The sequence below is a fragment of the Electrophorus electricus genome, chromosome 8 (genome assembly GCF_041902795.1).
Source record: "Electrophorus electricus isolate QZ-2024a chromosome 8, ASM4190279v1, whole genome shotgun sequence".
NCBI lineage: Eukaryota > Metazoa > Chordata > Actinopteri > Gymnotiformes > Gymnotidae > Electrophorus > Electrophorus electricus.
Window position 1 is genome coordinate 34011238 of NC_137504.1, and position 14111 is coordinate 34025348.

The 14111-nt window shown below is 44.2% G+C and overlaps 1 protein-coding gene and 1 long non-coding RNA gene across 2 annotated transcripts in view; both read left to right on the forward strand.

Moving 5' to 3' along the window:
* The window catches only part of gpr83 (G protein-coupled receptor 83), a 35805-nt gene extending 33769 nt beyond the window's left edge, over window positions 1–2036 (forward strand). The window contains exon 4 of the mRNA XM_081720228.1: window positions 1355–2036. Coding sequence (XP_081576354.1) covers window positions 1355–1832 — 478 coding nt within the window. The 3' untranslated portion in view covers window positions 1833–2036. The remainder of the gene's footprint in view (window positions 1–1354) is intronic.
* Window positions 2037–2095: 59 nt separating this feature from the next.
* Window positions 2096–5931, forward strand: LOC145659004 (uncharacterized). Its single transcript, XR_014124955.1, has 2 exons — window positions 2096–5137; window positions 5487–5931. It is a non-coding gene; the product is annotated as an uncharacterized LOC145659004 (long non-coding RNA).
* The last annotated feature ends 8180 nt before the right edge of the window (window positions 5932–14111 follow it).

The following is a 14111-nucleotide window of genomic DNA, read 5'->3' on the forward strand; positions in this document are numbered from 1 at the left end:
AAGGGTGGTGTGTTCTCTCTCTCTCTCTCTCTAGGGACAGGTCTGTAAGGGTGGTGTGTTCTCTCTCTCTCTCTCTCTGTAGGGACAGGTCTGTAAGGGTGGTGTGTTCTCTCTCTCTCTCTGTAGGGACAGGTCTGTAAGGGTGGTGTGTTCTCTCTCTCTCTCTCTCTCTCTCTGTAGGGACAGGTCTGTAAGGGTGGTGTGTTCTCTCTCTCTCTCTGTAGGGACAGGTCTGTAAGGGTGGTGTGTTCTCTCTCTCTCTGTAGGGACAGGTCTGTAAGGGTGGTGTGTTCTCTCTCTCTCTGTAGGGACAGGTCTGTAAGGGTGGTGTGTTCTCTCTCTCTGTAGGGACAGGTCTGTAAGGGTGGTGTGTTCTCTCTCTCTCTCTGTAGGGACAGGTCTGTAAGGGTGGTGTGTTCTCTCTCTCTCTCTCTCTGTAGGGACAGGTCTGTAAGGGTGGTGTGTTCTCTCTCTCTCTGTAGGGACAGGTCTGTAAGGGTGGTGTGTTCTCTCTCTCTGTAGGGACAGGTCTGTAAGGGTGGTGTGTTCTCTCTCTCTCTCTGTAGGGACAGGTCTGTAAGGGTGGTGTGTTCTCTCTCTCTCTCTCTCTGTAGGGACAGGTCTGTAAGGGTGGTGTGTTCTCTCTCTCTCTGTAGGGACAGGTCTGTAAGGGTGGTGTGTTCTCTCTCTCTCTCTCTCTCTGTAGGGACAGGTCTGTAAGGGTGGTGTGTTCTCTCTCTCTCTCTCTCTAGGGACAGGTCTGTAAGGGTGGTGTGTTCTCTCTCTCTCTCTCTCTGTAGGGACAGGTCTGTAAGGGTGGTGTGTTCTCTCTCTCTGTAGGGACAGGTCTGTAAGGGTGGTGTGTTCTCTCTCTCTCTCTCTCTCTGTAGGGACAGGTCTGTAAGGGTGGTGTGTTCTCTCTCTCTCTGTAGGGACAGGTCTGTAAGGGTGGTGTGTTCTCTCTCTCTCTGTAGGGACAGGTCTGTAAGGGTGGTGTGTTCTCTCTCTCTGTAGGGACAGGTCTGTAAGGGTGGTGTGTTCTCTCTCTCTCTCTCTCTCTGTAGGGACAGGTCTGTAAGGGTGGTGTGTTCTCTCTCTCTCTGTAGGGACAGGTCTGTAAGGGTGGTGTGTTCTCTCTCTCTCTGTAGGGACAGGTCTGTAAGGGTGGTGTGTTCTCTCTCTCTCTGTAGGGACAGGTCTGTAAGGGTGGTGTGTTCTCTCTCTCTGTAGGGACAGGTCTGTAAGGGTGGTGTGTTCTCTCTCTCTCTGTAGGGACAGGTCTGTAAGGGTGGTGTGTTCTCTCTCTCTCTGTAGGGACAGGTCTGTAAGGGTGGTGTGTTCTCTCTCTCTGTAGGGACAGGTCTGTAAGGGTGGTGTGTTTGCCTAGCTTCCCCCGCCCCTCTGACCTCTTCTGGAAGTACCTCGACCTCGCTACCTTCATCCTTCTCTACATGTTACCTCTGACGATAATCTCCGTGGCCTACGTTGTCATGGCGAAGAAGCTGTGGATGCGGAACGCCATCGGCGACGTGACACTGGCGCAAACGGTGGCTCACCGCAGGAGGAAGAAGATGACGATGAAGATGATGGTGGCAGTGGTGGTGGTGTTCGCCATCTGCTGGTTCCCACTCAACTGCTACGTGGTGCTGCTGTCCAGCAGGGTGATCCAGGCCAACAACGCCATCTACTTCAGCTTCCACTGGTTGGCCATGAGCTCCACCTGTTACAACCCCTTCATCTACTGCTGGCTCAACCACAGCTTCCGCGCAGAGCTCACGTGGCTCCCCCTGGTGGGGCGCAGGGGAAAGGTCGTGGGCTGCCAGCAGGCCTGACTGCCCCGCCTCCTCAGTGCCACAGCCCCGCCTCCACACACCACCACTGCTGCTACAGCCCCGCCTCGTCACCACCACAGCCCCGCCTCCTCACCACCAGAGGCCCACCTCCTCACCACCACAGCCCCGCCTCCTCACCACCAGAGGCCCACCTCCTCACCACCACAGCCCCGCCTCCTCACCACCAGAGCCCCGCCTCCTCACCACCAGAGGCCCACCTCCTCACCACCACAGCCCCGCCTCCTCACCACCAGAGGCCCACCTCCTCACCACCACAGCCCCGCCTCGTCACCACCACAGCCCCGCCTCCTCACCACCAGAGGCCCACCTCCTCACCACCACAGCCCCGCCTCCTCACCACCACAGCCCCGCCTCCTCATCACTGCCCACCAGGAGCTCAGCATCCGCTACACTGCTGCCATCTTTCAGTTGCACGTAGTCTCTTCACCCGCTCACTCTTATTCTCTCTCTTTTAGTCTCTCCTTCACTCCCTCATTCCTGTCATTCTCCTTCAGTCTCTCTCTCTCCATTAAATTCTGTTAAGTTCAAGGTTGTTTTATTAGCATGTCTATACCAGGTACAATTTTACCAAAGCAAATTGTAACAAAACAGTCATTTAAAAAATGAGAAAGAAGTAAAAATACATGACAATAAACGAGACAAAACAGAAACAGTAATAAAAACAGTTCAGTTCAAGGTAGATTTATTAGCACGACTGTCAGGCACAATTTGGCCAAAGGGATGAACATGATAATAATGAGAACAAAATAATAATAAAAGTAAAAACATGGCGATAAATTGCAGTAAACTAGAAACAAATCACTAGTAACTGAATATATTAACCATTACAGTTATTATTATACAGTGAGAGGTGTGTTAGTGTAGCTTGTGTTCCTCACTGTCTCTCAGACACTGACATGATGCCACATATTCTGTAGAGAGAGGTGCTGTGTTTCCTTCTCTGAGGACGATTTTAGACTGGGGGAGTATTTCAAAATTTGAGAGTTTACTCTGAAACTTTACTGTGGTCAGTAGGTTAGTTAGTCTCAGTACCAGCTGACCCAGCAGCCTGGGTTTGACATGCTTTATGTTGTATTTGCTAGAATATCTTGATTGAATTTAGGGTCAGTGGTTTTCAATCCTTCATTTAGAGTGCCATCTGAGATGCCTGCTTTTCTGGGTTTTAGTCTTGATCAAACCATTTTTTCAGATTGTGTTTTTATTTGTCAGACTGCGTTCTTTCATTTGTCAGATTGTGTTTTTATTTGTCAGACTGTGCGTTCTTTTATTTGTCAGATTGTGTTTTTATTTGTCAGACTGTGCGTTCTTTCATTTGTCAGATTGTGTTTTTATTTGTCAGACTGTGCGTTCTTTTATTTGTCAGGTTGTGTTTTTGTCAGACTGTGCGTGCTTTTATTTGTCTGATTGTGCTTTTATTTGTCAGATGGTGTGTTCTCTGGTTTGTTTTTATTTTCAGTCAGGGTAGATGCTCAGGCTGTGGACACACAGATACAGAGATTCTCTCCACAGCGGCGTCCAAACCCTGGGAGTGTTGGGGGAGGGGTGCAGAGGTGGCTGGATTTCCTGGTGGGATTTGGAGTTTCACGTCCACGTTTTTCCACACTGGCTGGAGCGTGTCTGGAGGATGGCGCGCTCATGTGTTCTCCTCCTCTTCTCACAGTTGTCATTCATAAGTGCTCTATTCAAATATAATTGGGCTGTACTCAGACAAGGGTGTCAGTGGCTTGACTGTGAAAGCACTTAGGAAAATGGGGCCCAAATCTCTTATAGCAACCCTCCCACTCTCTCTCTCTCTCTCTCTCTCTCTCTCTCTCTCTCCCTCTCTCTCCCTCTCTCCCCCTCTCTCTCCCTCTCCCTCTCTCTCTCTCTCATTCCCACTCTCACTCTCTTTACCTCTCTCTCCTACTTTCTCTCTCTACTTCACTCTGTCTCTTCCACTCTCATTCTCTTTCTGCATCTCTCTCTCTCTCTCTCCTTCACTCTCAGTTCAGTTCAAGGTCACTTTATTGGCACGGCTATCATATCAGGTACACATTTGGGGATGTACATATTCTGTAAAAATAACTAATGATTTTACGTTAATTATGACAATAATGGTTATAATTAATAAAATGATAATAAAGAATAAACATGCTAAAACAAAACCAGTATTAACAGCAGATGCACTGACAGGATATAACAGTGAGAGGCTATACTGTGTAGTGTAGACTTACCACGGAAGTTAGTCTCTCTCTTTCTCTCTGTCTCTCTCTCTCCCTCTCTCTCTCTCTCTCTCTCTCTCCCTCTCTCTCTCTCGCTCCCTCTCTCTCTCTTTCTCTCTGTCTCTCTCGTTCTCTGTCTCACTCTCATCATTGTCTTTCTCCTTCACTCTGTCTCTGCTTTATTCTGTCTCTCCTTCTTTCTCTCTGTCTCTGTAGTTCACTTGGTTTCTCCTACATTCTTTCTCTCTCATTCTCTCTCAATTTTCAGTTCAATACCAAGTAGCTTTTTTGGCATAACTGTCAGGTGCAATTTTGCTGAATAGTTTGAAGCTAAATATGATGATACCAATTCTGTTGTACATAAAACAATAAAAGTTTAAAAAGTGACAATAATTAGACAAAATCAGTAATGAGAACAGTAAAAACTGAATTTTCTCTTCACTCTCTTCTCTGTCTCGTCACTTTTCTCTCCTTCAGCCTCTATCTCTCTTTACTCTCGATTGCTGTCTCTTCAGTTTCTCATTGTGCCTCCTTCTTTCTCATTTTTTTCTCATTCTTTGTCTCTCTTTTACTCTCTTTTGGTTTCTCCTTCTCTTCATGTCTGCTCTCTCAGTGTGAAACTCCTGAAATCATGATGAGATTCTGACACCATCTGTTTTCCCGAGGCACCTGTGTATCTACAGTCAGATGAGATGTTTCTGTGGTCTCCTCAGGTTGCCATTTCTTCGGTTACCTGCCTGTTTTGAAATGACCTGTGTGGCGCTGTTTACAGAAAAATAACAGTGCTTGTATTCACATTTTCATTCTAAAGTGACTGGCAATGTAGCACAAATGCTGATAACCAAATGGATACTTTACAGTGTTGATCAAACAGTAAGAAAATAAATCTGAACTAGATCATGGAAAAATGGGGCCACCAGGTTATGGTGGTTCACAGCGATTCATTCAGTGTGCATCTGATGTCCGTGTTGAGACCTGCCATGGTGTGAAGAGGAAAATGTCTTTTCATCAGCTGAACAGACCACGCTGTCCAGGACGCCCGATGACGCAACACACAGAAAGGACAAGGCAGGTGGAACAAAGGTGAGACGATAGATGAGACAAACATGTACGCTACTGATGGAAAGAAAACAGTGTGGAAGAAAGCTAGAGCAAGCAGTTCACTCAAGTGTGTGTGTGTGTGTGTGTGTGTGAGAGTGTGTGTGTGTGTGTGTGTGTGTGTGTGTGAGAGTGTGTGTGTGTGTGTGTGTGTGTGTGTGTGTGTGTGTGTGTGTGTGAGAGTGTGTGTGTGAGAGTGTGTGTGTGTGTGTGTGTGTGAGAGTGTGTGTGTGAGAGTGTGTGCGTGTGTGTGTGTCCAGATCCATGGCACGCTACTAGTCAAAGGTTTGGACATGTGCCCTTTTCGCTGACTTTTAAATGCTCTCCTAAGCAGATTCGTGAGGCCGTCCACTATGATGTTTCTCCATCTTGAAGAAATTCTCACATAGACTGAGTCTAACAACATGAAGAGGGATTTTACTTTAATTCTTTTTATATGTATTATATGCTATCACAATATATAATTGTCTTAAGACCAGTATAAAGCAGTAGATTAAATTGCTTTTAAGGCTGGAAAAACCATAAGCAGATACTGTATATATTAAATAACCTTTATCTAATATGTAATGCTTCTATAAATAAAAAACATGCTCAGTTAAGTATTGTGTTGGACTATGTATTTAAAGAAAAAGTCATTCTGTAATTCTTCTGTATGTTTTTAATATATGTATATATGTATGTTCTTAAGTGATGTTTTCATGTTTCCATACATCTTACAATCTCAGTCTTCAGTTTGAAGAGAGGATAATAAATCAATAAATTATAATCATAAATGATAATGTCTTGTCATTGTGTTATTTTGAAATGTTTGGGCATGCGTTTGCTTAGATACTACAATCATGCGATGTACGGTTCCTTAGATACTACAATCAGACGATGTACGGTTCCTTAGATACTACAATCAGACGATGTACGGTTCCTTAGATACTACAATCAGACGATGTACGGTTCCCTAGATACTACAATCAGACGATGTACGGTTCCCTAGATACTACAATCAGGCGATGTACGGTTCCTTAGATACTACAATCAGGCAATGTATGGTTCCTTAGATACTAAAATCAGGCGATATACGGTTCCTTAGATACTACAATCAGGCAATGTATGGTTCCTTAGATACTACAATCAGACGATGTACGGTTCCTTAGATACTACAATCAGACGATGTACGGTTCCCTAGATACTACAATCAGACGATGTACGGTTCCCTAGATACTACAATCAGGCGATGTACGGTTCCTTAGATACTACAATCAGGCAATGTATGGTTCCTTAGATACTACAATCAGGCGATATACGGTTCCTTAGATACTACAATCAGGCAATGTATGGTTCCTTAGATACTACAATCAGGCGATATACGGTTCCTTAGATACTACAATCAGGCAATGTATGGTTCCTTAGATACTACAATCAGACGATGTACGGTTCCTTAGATACTACAATCAGACGATGTACGGTTCCCTAGATACTACAATCAGACAATGTACGGTTCCCTAGATACTACAATCAGGCGATGTACGGTTCCTTAGATGCTACAATCAGGCAATGTATGGTTCCTTAGATACTACAATCAGGCGATGTACGGTTCCTTAGATACTACAATCAGGCAATGTATGGTTCCTTAGATACTACAATCAGATGATGTACGGTTCCTTAGATACTACAGTCTGGAAGTTCTGATGGAAAAATGAACCCCTTTGAATCAGTCTCACCACATTCTGCCATAGTGAGCGGTAAGCCAGAGTTATTAAAAGGGCAAATCCAAAGTCGTAGGTGCCGTAGCAGTCCAGGGTCAGTTTACCGATACGGAGAGTATGAAGATCCCTGAGAAACAAAAGCATGCGGGCAAACGGGAAGCAAGCTAGAACGGAGAGGCTAGGGATGACATAAACAGAAAAACAAAACAACGGCGATACCCACGTACATACAGATACGAGCTTTCAAAAACATCCAAACATACATCCATTCAGACATTCAGTGAACAGAAAAAAACACAGGGATCAAGACAGGGTTTGAATACATGAACTTAACAAAACTAGAAATGAGGAACAGGTGTGGAAACCCAAACGATGGGTGAAGAAAATGAAACTACGGAATGGAACTAAAATACACAAGACAGAGAAACCGTGGAAGCGAAGAGGACCAACCATGACACATTCCAGAACTCAAAGGTCCATGGAGGCTTAGAAGTCCCACATTCTTACACATATTATCTGGACAATCAATTCTAATATAAATACAAATCCTAACCAGGCAGACTGCATATGAATCAATACAGAACTAACACTATTCCAACATATCAGGAGAGCCAACTTACTGTTTATCAGCCAAGCACTCACAAACATGCCTGCTTCAAAATTTCCACAACAACATCAAATCTGACAGCTTGGTGGACACTCCACAAAATCACAAACTCTGCACCTTCATGGAATAATAATATAACAATGTTATTTAACATCCAACGTACATATTTCTGGTGTTATTAAGTATTATTATTATTATTATTATTAATTTTATTATTTATCCTTTTGTTGTGGTTCAGTCTATTTGTTGGTTTGCTCATGTTTACATTTTCTTCCTCATGAATGATACATAATTACATATAAATTAATATAAATTACTTAAGTATTTAAATACTTATGTACGTAAGGTGGGGTTAGCCCACTTCTGAAAATCAACGCTGGCATGTTAGCCCACTACTGAGAATTCAATCATGAAGAAAACTGCATGCTTTGTGAAATCTCAGGGAATTTTCTGTTTTTAGTTTTATGAATTCGCATTAAAGGTTCTTATAGCTTGAGACCCATATGTCTTCCTAAAGAAGTACCATTTCTGCATAAAGAAATAATAACCCTAACCCTAAAAGTGATTCAGGAATTGTTGAACCATATTTATACACTGTCGTATTGCTAAGATATTAATAAAACTATTAAGAAACATCAAAGCCAATACATCAGCACGTGGGTTGACCACTTTGAGTTAATGTAGCTTATTATGTGAACAATTTCGGGCTGTACAGGTTGATGTGCGCAAAAAAAATTTTTTCAATGCACCAGCTAAAGTAATTGTGCACACTGAAATACCGTAGCTTGTCCAGTGGATAACTCTTTTCAAGGGAACAAAATGATCCGTCTGGCTGTTTGTCTTGAGTAGTATTTTCACATTTTCCTGTGCTTTCCACTGAAACTTTAATGATGTTCCAACCCAATAATTCATTATATATAAATTACATGTAATAAAAGACACACAAAAGAAGAAGGGACCCCATTAAGGTGTCAAGGTCATGTGGTAAGAATCTGTTTTATAAAATATTACATGGAGAAATGTACAGTCTGTCGTGCAGAACCACAAAGGAGCAATAATTCTCCCCCCCTCTTTCTATCCTTCTTTCTCTCATTCTATCCTTCTCTCTCCCTCTTTCTATCCTTCTGTCTCTCCTTCTCTCTATCCTTCTGTCCCTCTCTCCCTCTATCCTTCTCACTTTCCCTCTCTCTATCCTTCTCTCTCTCCCTCTATCCTTCTCACTCCATCTTTCTCACACCATCACACATGAGTAAAAAAATATAAGAAAGATCAGTTGTAAAATCACGTTCTTTAAAATGTCACTGTTTAAGTGCATTTATTTATAGAACATCATACCTTTAGTTTGTGCTGTGAAATCATTCTGAAAGAGTATTACGTAATGATGTGTAAATGTGAAAATAATAAGAATCTAGATAAAATACATTATTCTTCCCATATGTCCTGCTTAATTAACAGACAGAATCAAATTATCATTCTTTCATTTCATACCATGATCCTGTTTGGCATGCAGCTGTACAACTTACAGACATGTTCATTTGAATGTGCACACATGAATACACACATGCATAAGCACACACACACGAACACAGACATGCATGCGGACACACACATGAAATTGAAGGACATCAGTGGTCCTTCAATTTCTGCATAAACATTTAGGCAAACAATACGCATCCAACAAACACCACACACACACACACACACACACACACACACACACAAACACCTGCACACAAACAATACACACCCAACACGCACAAACACCTACACATGTACATACACACAAACAATACACACACGCTTCTGAGGAACTGTTGTGTTGAAGCTAACATGACCAGGAGTGATACTAACTCGACCAGGGGTGGCTAGGCATGATGGTCACGTGGCCAGATGTGATGCTAACGTGATATGAAGTGATGCTAATGTGACCGGTGGTGATGATAATGTGGCAAGAGGTGATGCTAACGTGATCATGGGTGATGCTAACATGACTAGAGGTGAAGCTAACATGACCCGGGGTGATGCTAATGTTGCGGCTAAAGTTCTGCTCCCTGCCAATACTAACTGTATTTCTGATGCTAGCAGAAGTCTTAATGCTAACTGCATGGCTAATAGTAACCGCAGGCATACAGTGTTGGCTTTGATCCCATCAGCGTTCTTGGTTGCTGTAAAGTCACTGCTAATGCTGATTTCAGTGCCCTGTGCACTCTGACCTTTGACCGCCGCAGTGTTATTTTCATCCTGCTGACATGGTCTCTTCCTGACAAGTGTGTGCGTGTGTGTGTGTGCTTAGCGCTAGACTAAGTGTGTGTTGTGTGTGTTCTCCAAGATGGTGGAATGAACTCCCACTTGCTGTCGGGACAGCAGAGTTTCTTGAAGTCTTCAAACGCAGACTGAAGACCATCTATTTGCAGAATATTTAAAAGACAACTGACACTGCTCCCTTATTGACTGACTAATTTAGTACTTATTGTAGGGCATTATTTATGCTGTTTAACAAACTCTAGCATGTATTGTTTATAGCACTTATCATTGTTTAAGATAGACCTTATGTATTTGCACTTCTAGGTATCAGCATTCATCCCTGTATTCTACAGTATTCTAGTTCACTGGTATCTTGGACTCTAACATACTGTACTAGGATGTGCTCTGTGAGGAAATGACAAAGCACTTTTGTAAGTCGCTCTGGATAAGAGCATCTGCTAAATTCCGTAAATGTAAATGTGTGTGTGTGTGTGTGTGTGTGTGTGTGTGTGTGTGTGTGTGTGTGTGTGTGTGTTCTGTTTGTGTGTGTGAGTGTATGTTTAATGCTAGACTAAGTGTGTGTTCTGTCTGTTCTGTCTGTGTGTGTGTATTCTGTGTGTGTGTGTGTGTGTGTGTGTGTGTGTGTGTGTGTGTAAGCACTAGACTAAGTGTGTGTTGTGTATGTTCTGTCTGTGTGTGTGTGTTCTGTCTGTGTGTGTAAATATGTGTTTAGTGCTAGGCTAAGTGTGTGTGTGTGCGTTCTGTCTGTGTGTGTGTTGTGTGTTCTGTCTGTGTGTGTAAGTGTGTGTTTAGTGCTAGGCTAAGTGTGTGTTGTGTGTGTTCTGTCTGTGTGTGTGAGTGTGTGTTTAGTGCTAGGCTAAGTGTGTTGTGTGTGTTCTGTCTGTGTGTGTGAGTGTGTGTTTAGTGCTAGGCTAAGTGTGTGTTGTGTGTGTTCTGTCTCTGTGTGTGAGTGTGTGTTTAGTGCTAGGCTAAGTGTGTGTGTGTGTGTTCTGTCTGTGTGTATGTGTGTGTGTTTAGGCTAAGTGTGTGTGTGTGTGTGTGTGTGTGTGTGTGTGTGAGAGTGTGTTTAGTGCTAGGCTAAGTGTGTGTGTGTGTGTGGGTGTGTGTGTGTGTGTGTGTTGTGTGTGTGTGTGTGTGTGTGTGTGTGTGTCTGTGTTGGGTTGTGTGTTCTGTCTGTGTGTGTAAGTGTGTGGTTTAGTGCTAGGCTAAGTGTGTGTGTGTGTGTTCTGTCTGTGTGTGTGAGTGTGTGTTTAGTGCTAGGCTAAGTGTGTGTGTGTGTGTGTTCTGTCTGTGTGTGTGAGTGTGTGTTTAGTGCTAGGCTAAGTGTGTGTTGTGTGTGTTCTGTCTCTGTGTGTGAGTGTGTGTTTAGTGCTAGGCTAAGTGTGTGTGTGTGTGTTCTGTCTGTGTGTATGTGTGTGTGTTTAGTGCTAGGCTAAGTGTGTGTGTGTGTGTGTGTGTGTGTGTGTGTGTGTGTGTGTGTGTGTGTGTGTGTGTGTGTGTGTGTGAGAGTGTGTTTAGTGCTAGGCTAAGTGTGTGTGTGTGTGTGTGTGTGGGTGTGTGTGTGTGTGTGGGTGTGTGTGTGTGTGTGTGTGTGTGTGTGTGTGTGTGTGTGTGTGTGTGTGTGTGAGTGTGTTTTTGGGGTAGGCTAAGTGTGTGCGCTTGCAATCCCAGAGTCTTGGCTCTCATCACCAAGCAGCAGCTGGTTTGCTCCTGGCTGGGATTACCCTTCACTGTGAGGTGTGTGTGTGTGTGTGTGTGTGTGTGTGTGTGTGTGTGTGTGTGTGTGTGTGTGTGTGTGTGTGTGTGTGTGTGTGTGTGTGTGTGTGTGCCAAGCATCTTCAGGGTCCTGAGGGCTCTGGAAGGGTTGGACCATGCCACACACACACACACACACACACACACACACACACACACACACACACACAGTGAACCAGGCCTTTCTACATCTCCTGGGTGTTTAATGGCGTTTTCTGAACTGTTTGCTGGAGCACAGTTCTCCATTTCCCAGGATCCTCCCTGTACTGGTGTCTTCTCATCTTGCTGGTTTCTCCTTCTGTCTCTTCCTCCTCTGCAGTCTTATCACACACGTCTCCCTTCATCCCAATTCCCCAATCCTCCTCTCAGCCCCTCCCTTCAACCCTTCTCTAGATCCTCCCAACCTTCGGTTTCTCTCTCTCTTTACATTCTCTCTCCTTTTTCTCTACTCTTACTGCTCTGTCCATCTTAGCTCCTGTTCCTCGTACATAAAATCCATCTTCCACAGTTTCCTGGGCTTCTCTGGAGTAAGAGGGTGAAGCCTGACAGCAGCCCCCAACAGGAACAGGCAGGACTGGTTGCCACTGGAGATAGGCTGGAGATAGGTTCAGTGGAGCTGACCAATGAGTTGAGAGAAGAGGTGGTGGTGGATGATTGGCTGGACATGTTGGCCGTGGCAACTTCCAGAAGGCATTCCGGCACTTCCCCGTGCCTCCCTATGAGCCAGTGGGATTGGGCTAAGCCCTGTCGGATCCTGTGATTTGTGGCTTTTACTGTCCATCACTGTCACAGCTGGATTGGCAGACAATGGCGCGGTGAGGCGGGACTTGCGTTGGGGGTGTGGCCACGCATATGGAAGGCGTGGGAGGTGGTGACACTGTCCGAGCTCACGGACGCACTCGACCACGACAACGCTGACCATGACGACGCATCCTCCATTGCCACAGTGCCTTCAAAGGGCCACAGGTCTCTGTGTTTCTGCAAAAGTTAGTGATTCCAGAGAAAGAAGAGATTCTGGGTCTGTAGGGATGAGTGGAGATGGAAAGATGCCGTCTGCTAAATTTATGCCAACATTTACAACATTAAAGCCAAGACAGGCCCTTTCTGGAGACCCTGTTCAGAAGTGACCATGTAGCCTGTAGCTGAGCTTGGGACACATATTCAGTGACTGTTTTCAAAGATCAAGGTTCATCTTTATTTTCCATTTGTATGTTTTAGAAATACACTGGAATGCAAATGTGGAGCTTACCCAGAAACGCAAGAAAAGGTAAAGAAAGATCAAAGTACGTATGTACACACAACAGGCCGCTGATCATATCAGGGTTTTTACAGTTCGTATGGCACCAGGATAAACACTAACGTACGTTCTAGTACAATGTACAACGACAAATTCCTCATGACACCTGTGTTCAGTCCCACTTTTTAAAAATCCTTAAAATATGCAATTCAGTCCACTTTTTCTACCTCTTTCTGTTTATTATAACAGGTCTTCTTCATTTTATTCAAATAAAAAAGATGTTCTGCTCGGCTAAGTCCTCTGTCTGCTCCCTGTACTTGCTTTTATCTTCAGAAGAGATGAAAACAATTACTGAGGTGTCATCCGCATATTTTAAGCACCGTGTGCCTGACAGTCGGAAATACAGAGAGAGTAAAAAACCTCCCTGGGGTGGCCCTACACTCTGTACTCATCCCTGGGGTGGCCCTACACTCTGTACTCATCCCTGGGGTGGCCCTACACTCTGTACTCATCCCTGGGGTGGCCCTACACTCTGTACTCACCCCTGGGGTGGCCCTACACTCTGTACTCATCCCAGGGGTGACCCTACACTCTGTATTTGGGAAGTGGACATGAAATAATTAAACCTCACCTTTTTAGGCCTGTCACATAAGAAGTTTAAAATTCACCTACTGAAAGAATGTCCTACTCCAAGTGGTTGTAATACAAAAACCAATTTGTAGGTGCACTTGTATTAAAAGCCAAACTGTGGTCAATCAAAAGTATTTGGACAAAAGCTTTAATGGAAAAGTCCTGACCTGTGAGGTCATCTGTTTCCTGTGGTGCAGTCAACAGTGTGATGAAGGCATTCTCTTCATCACCAAAGATGGGCAGAGTACTCTATCAGGAAGTGTATGAGCGCTGCAACCTGGACACCAGCGATGTCAAAATGATGGAAGAGATGAGCACACTTACACCAGAAGGTCCTTCCAGCTTCTGAAAACAGCTTCCACTAAGGTCTAGTGGACCTTCTCATTCCTGAGAGACTGATCTGATACCTGTTGTACTGTCATTCTGGCCGTTCATTTTAGGAACTTGGGATGTAGTGGCTGACTCCAGATCAGCCCAACTGCAACTCTTCCAAAGTAAAAAATGTTTTACGTATGCAGATGGAAGTGTTTATTACACTGGGTTTATGAGATGAACAGCCTATTTATTTTAAGTGCATCAGCAAGCACAACTGTGTGTGTGTGTGTGTGTGTGTGTGTGTGTGTGTGTGTGTGTGTGTGTGTGTGTGTGTGTGTGTGTGTGTGTGTGTGTCCACAACAAGCTGACCACAACACTGTGTTTAGTACCTTTACCTGCTCCACAACAGTGTTAAGTACCTTTACCTGATCTAAAATAGTGTTTATTACC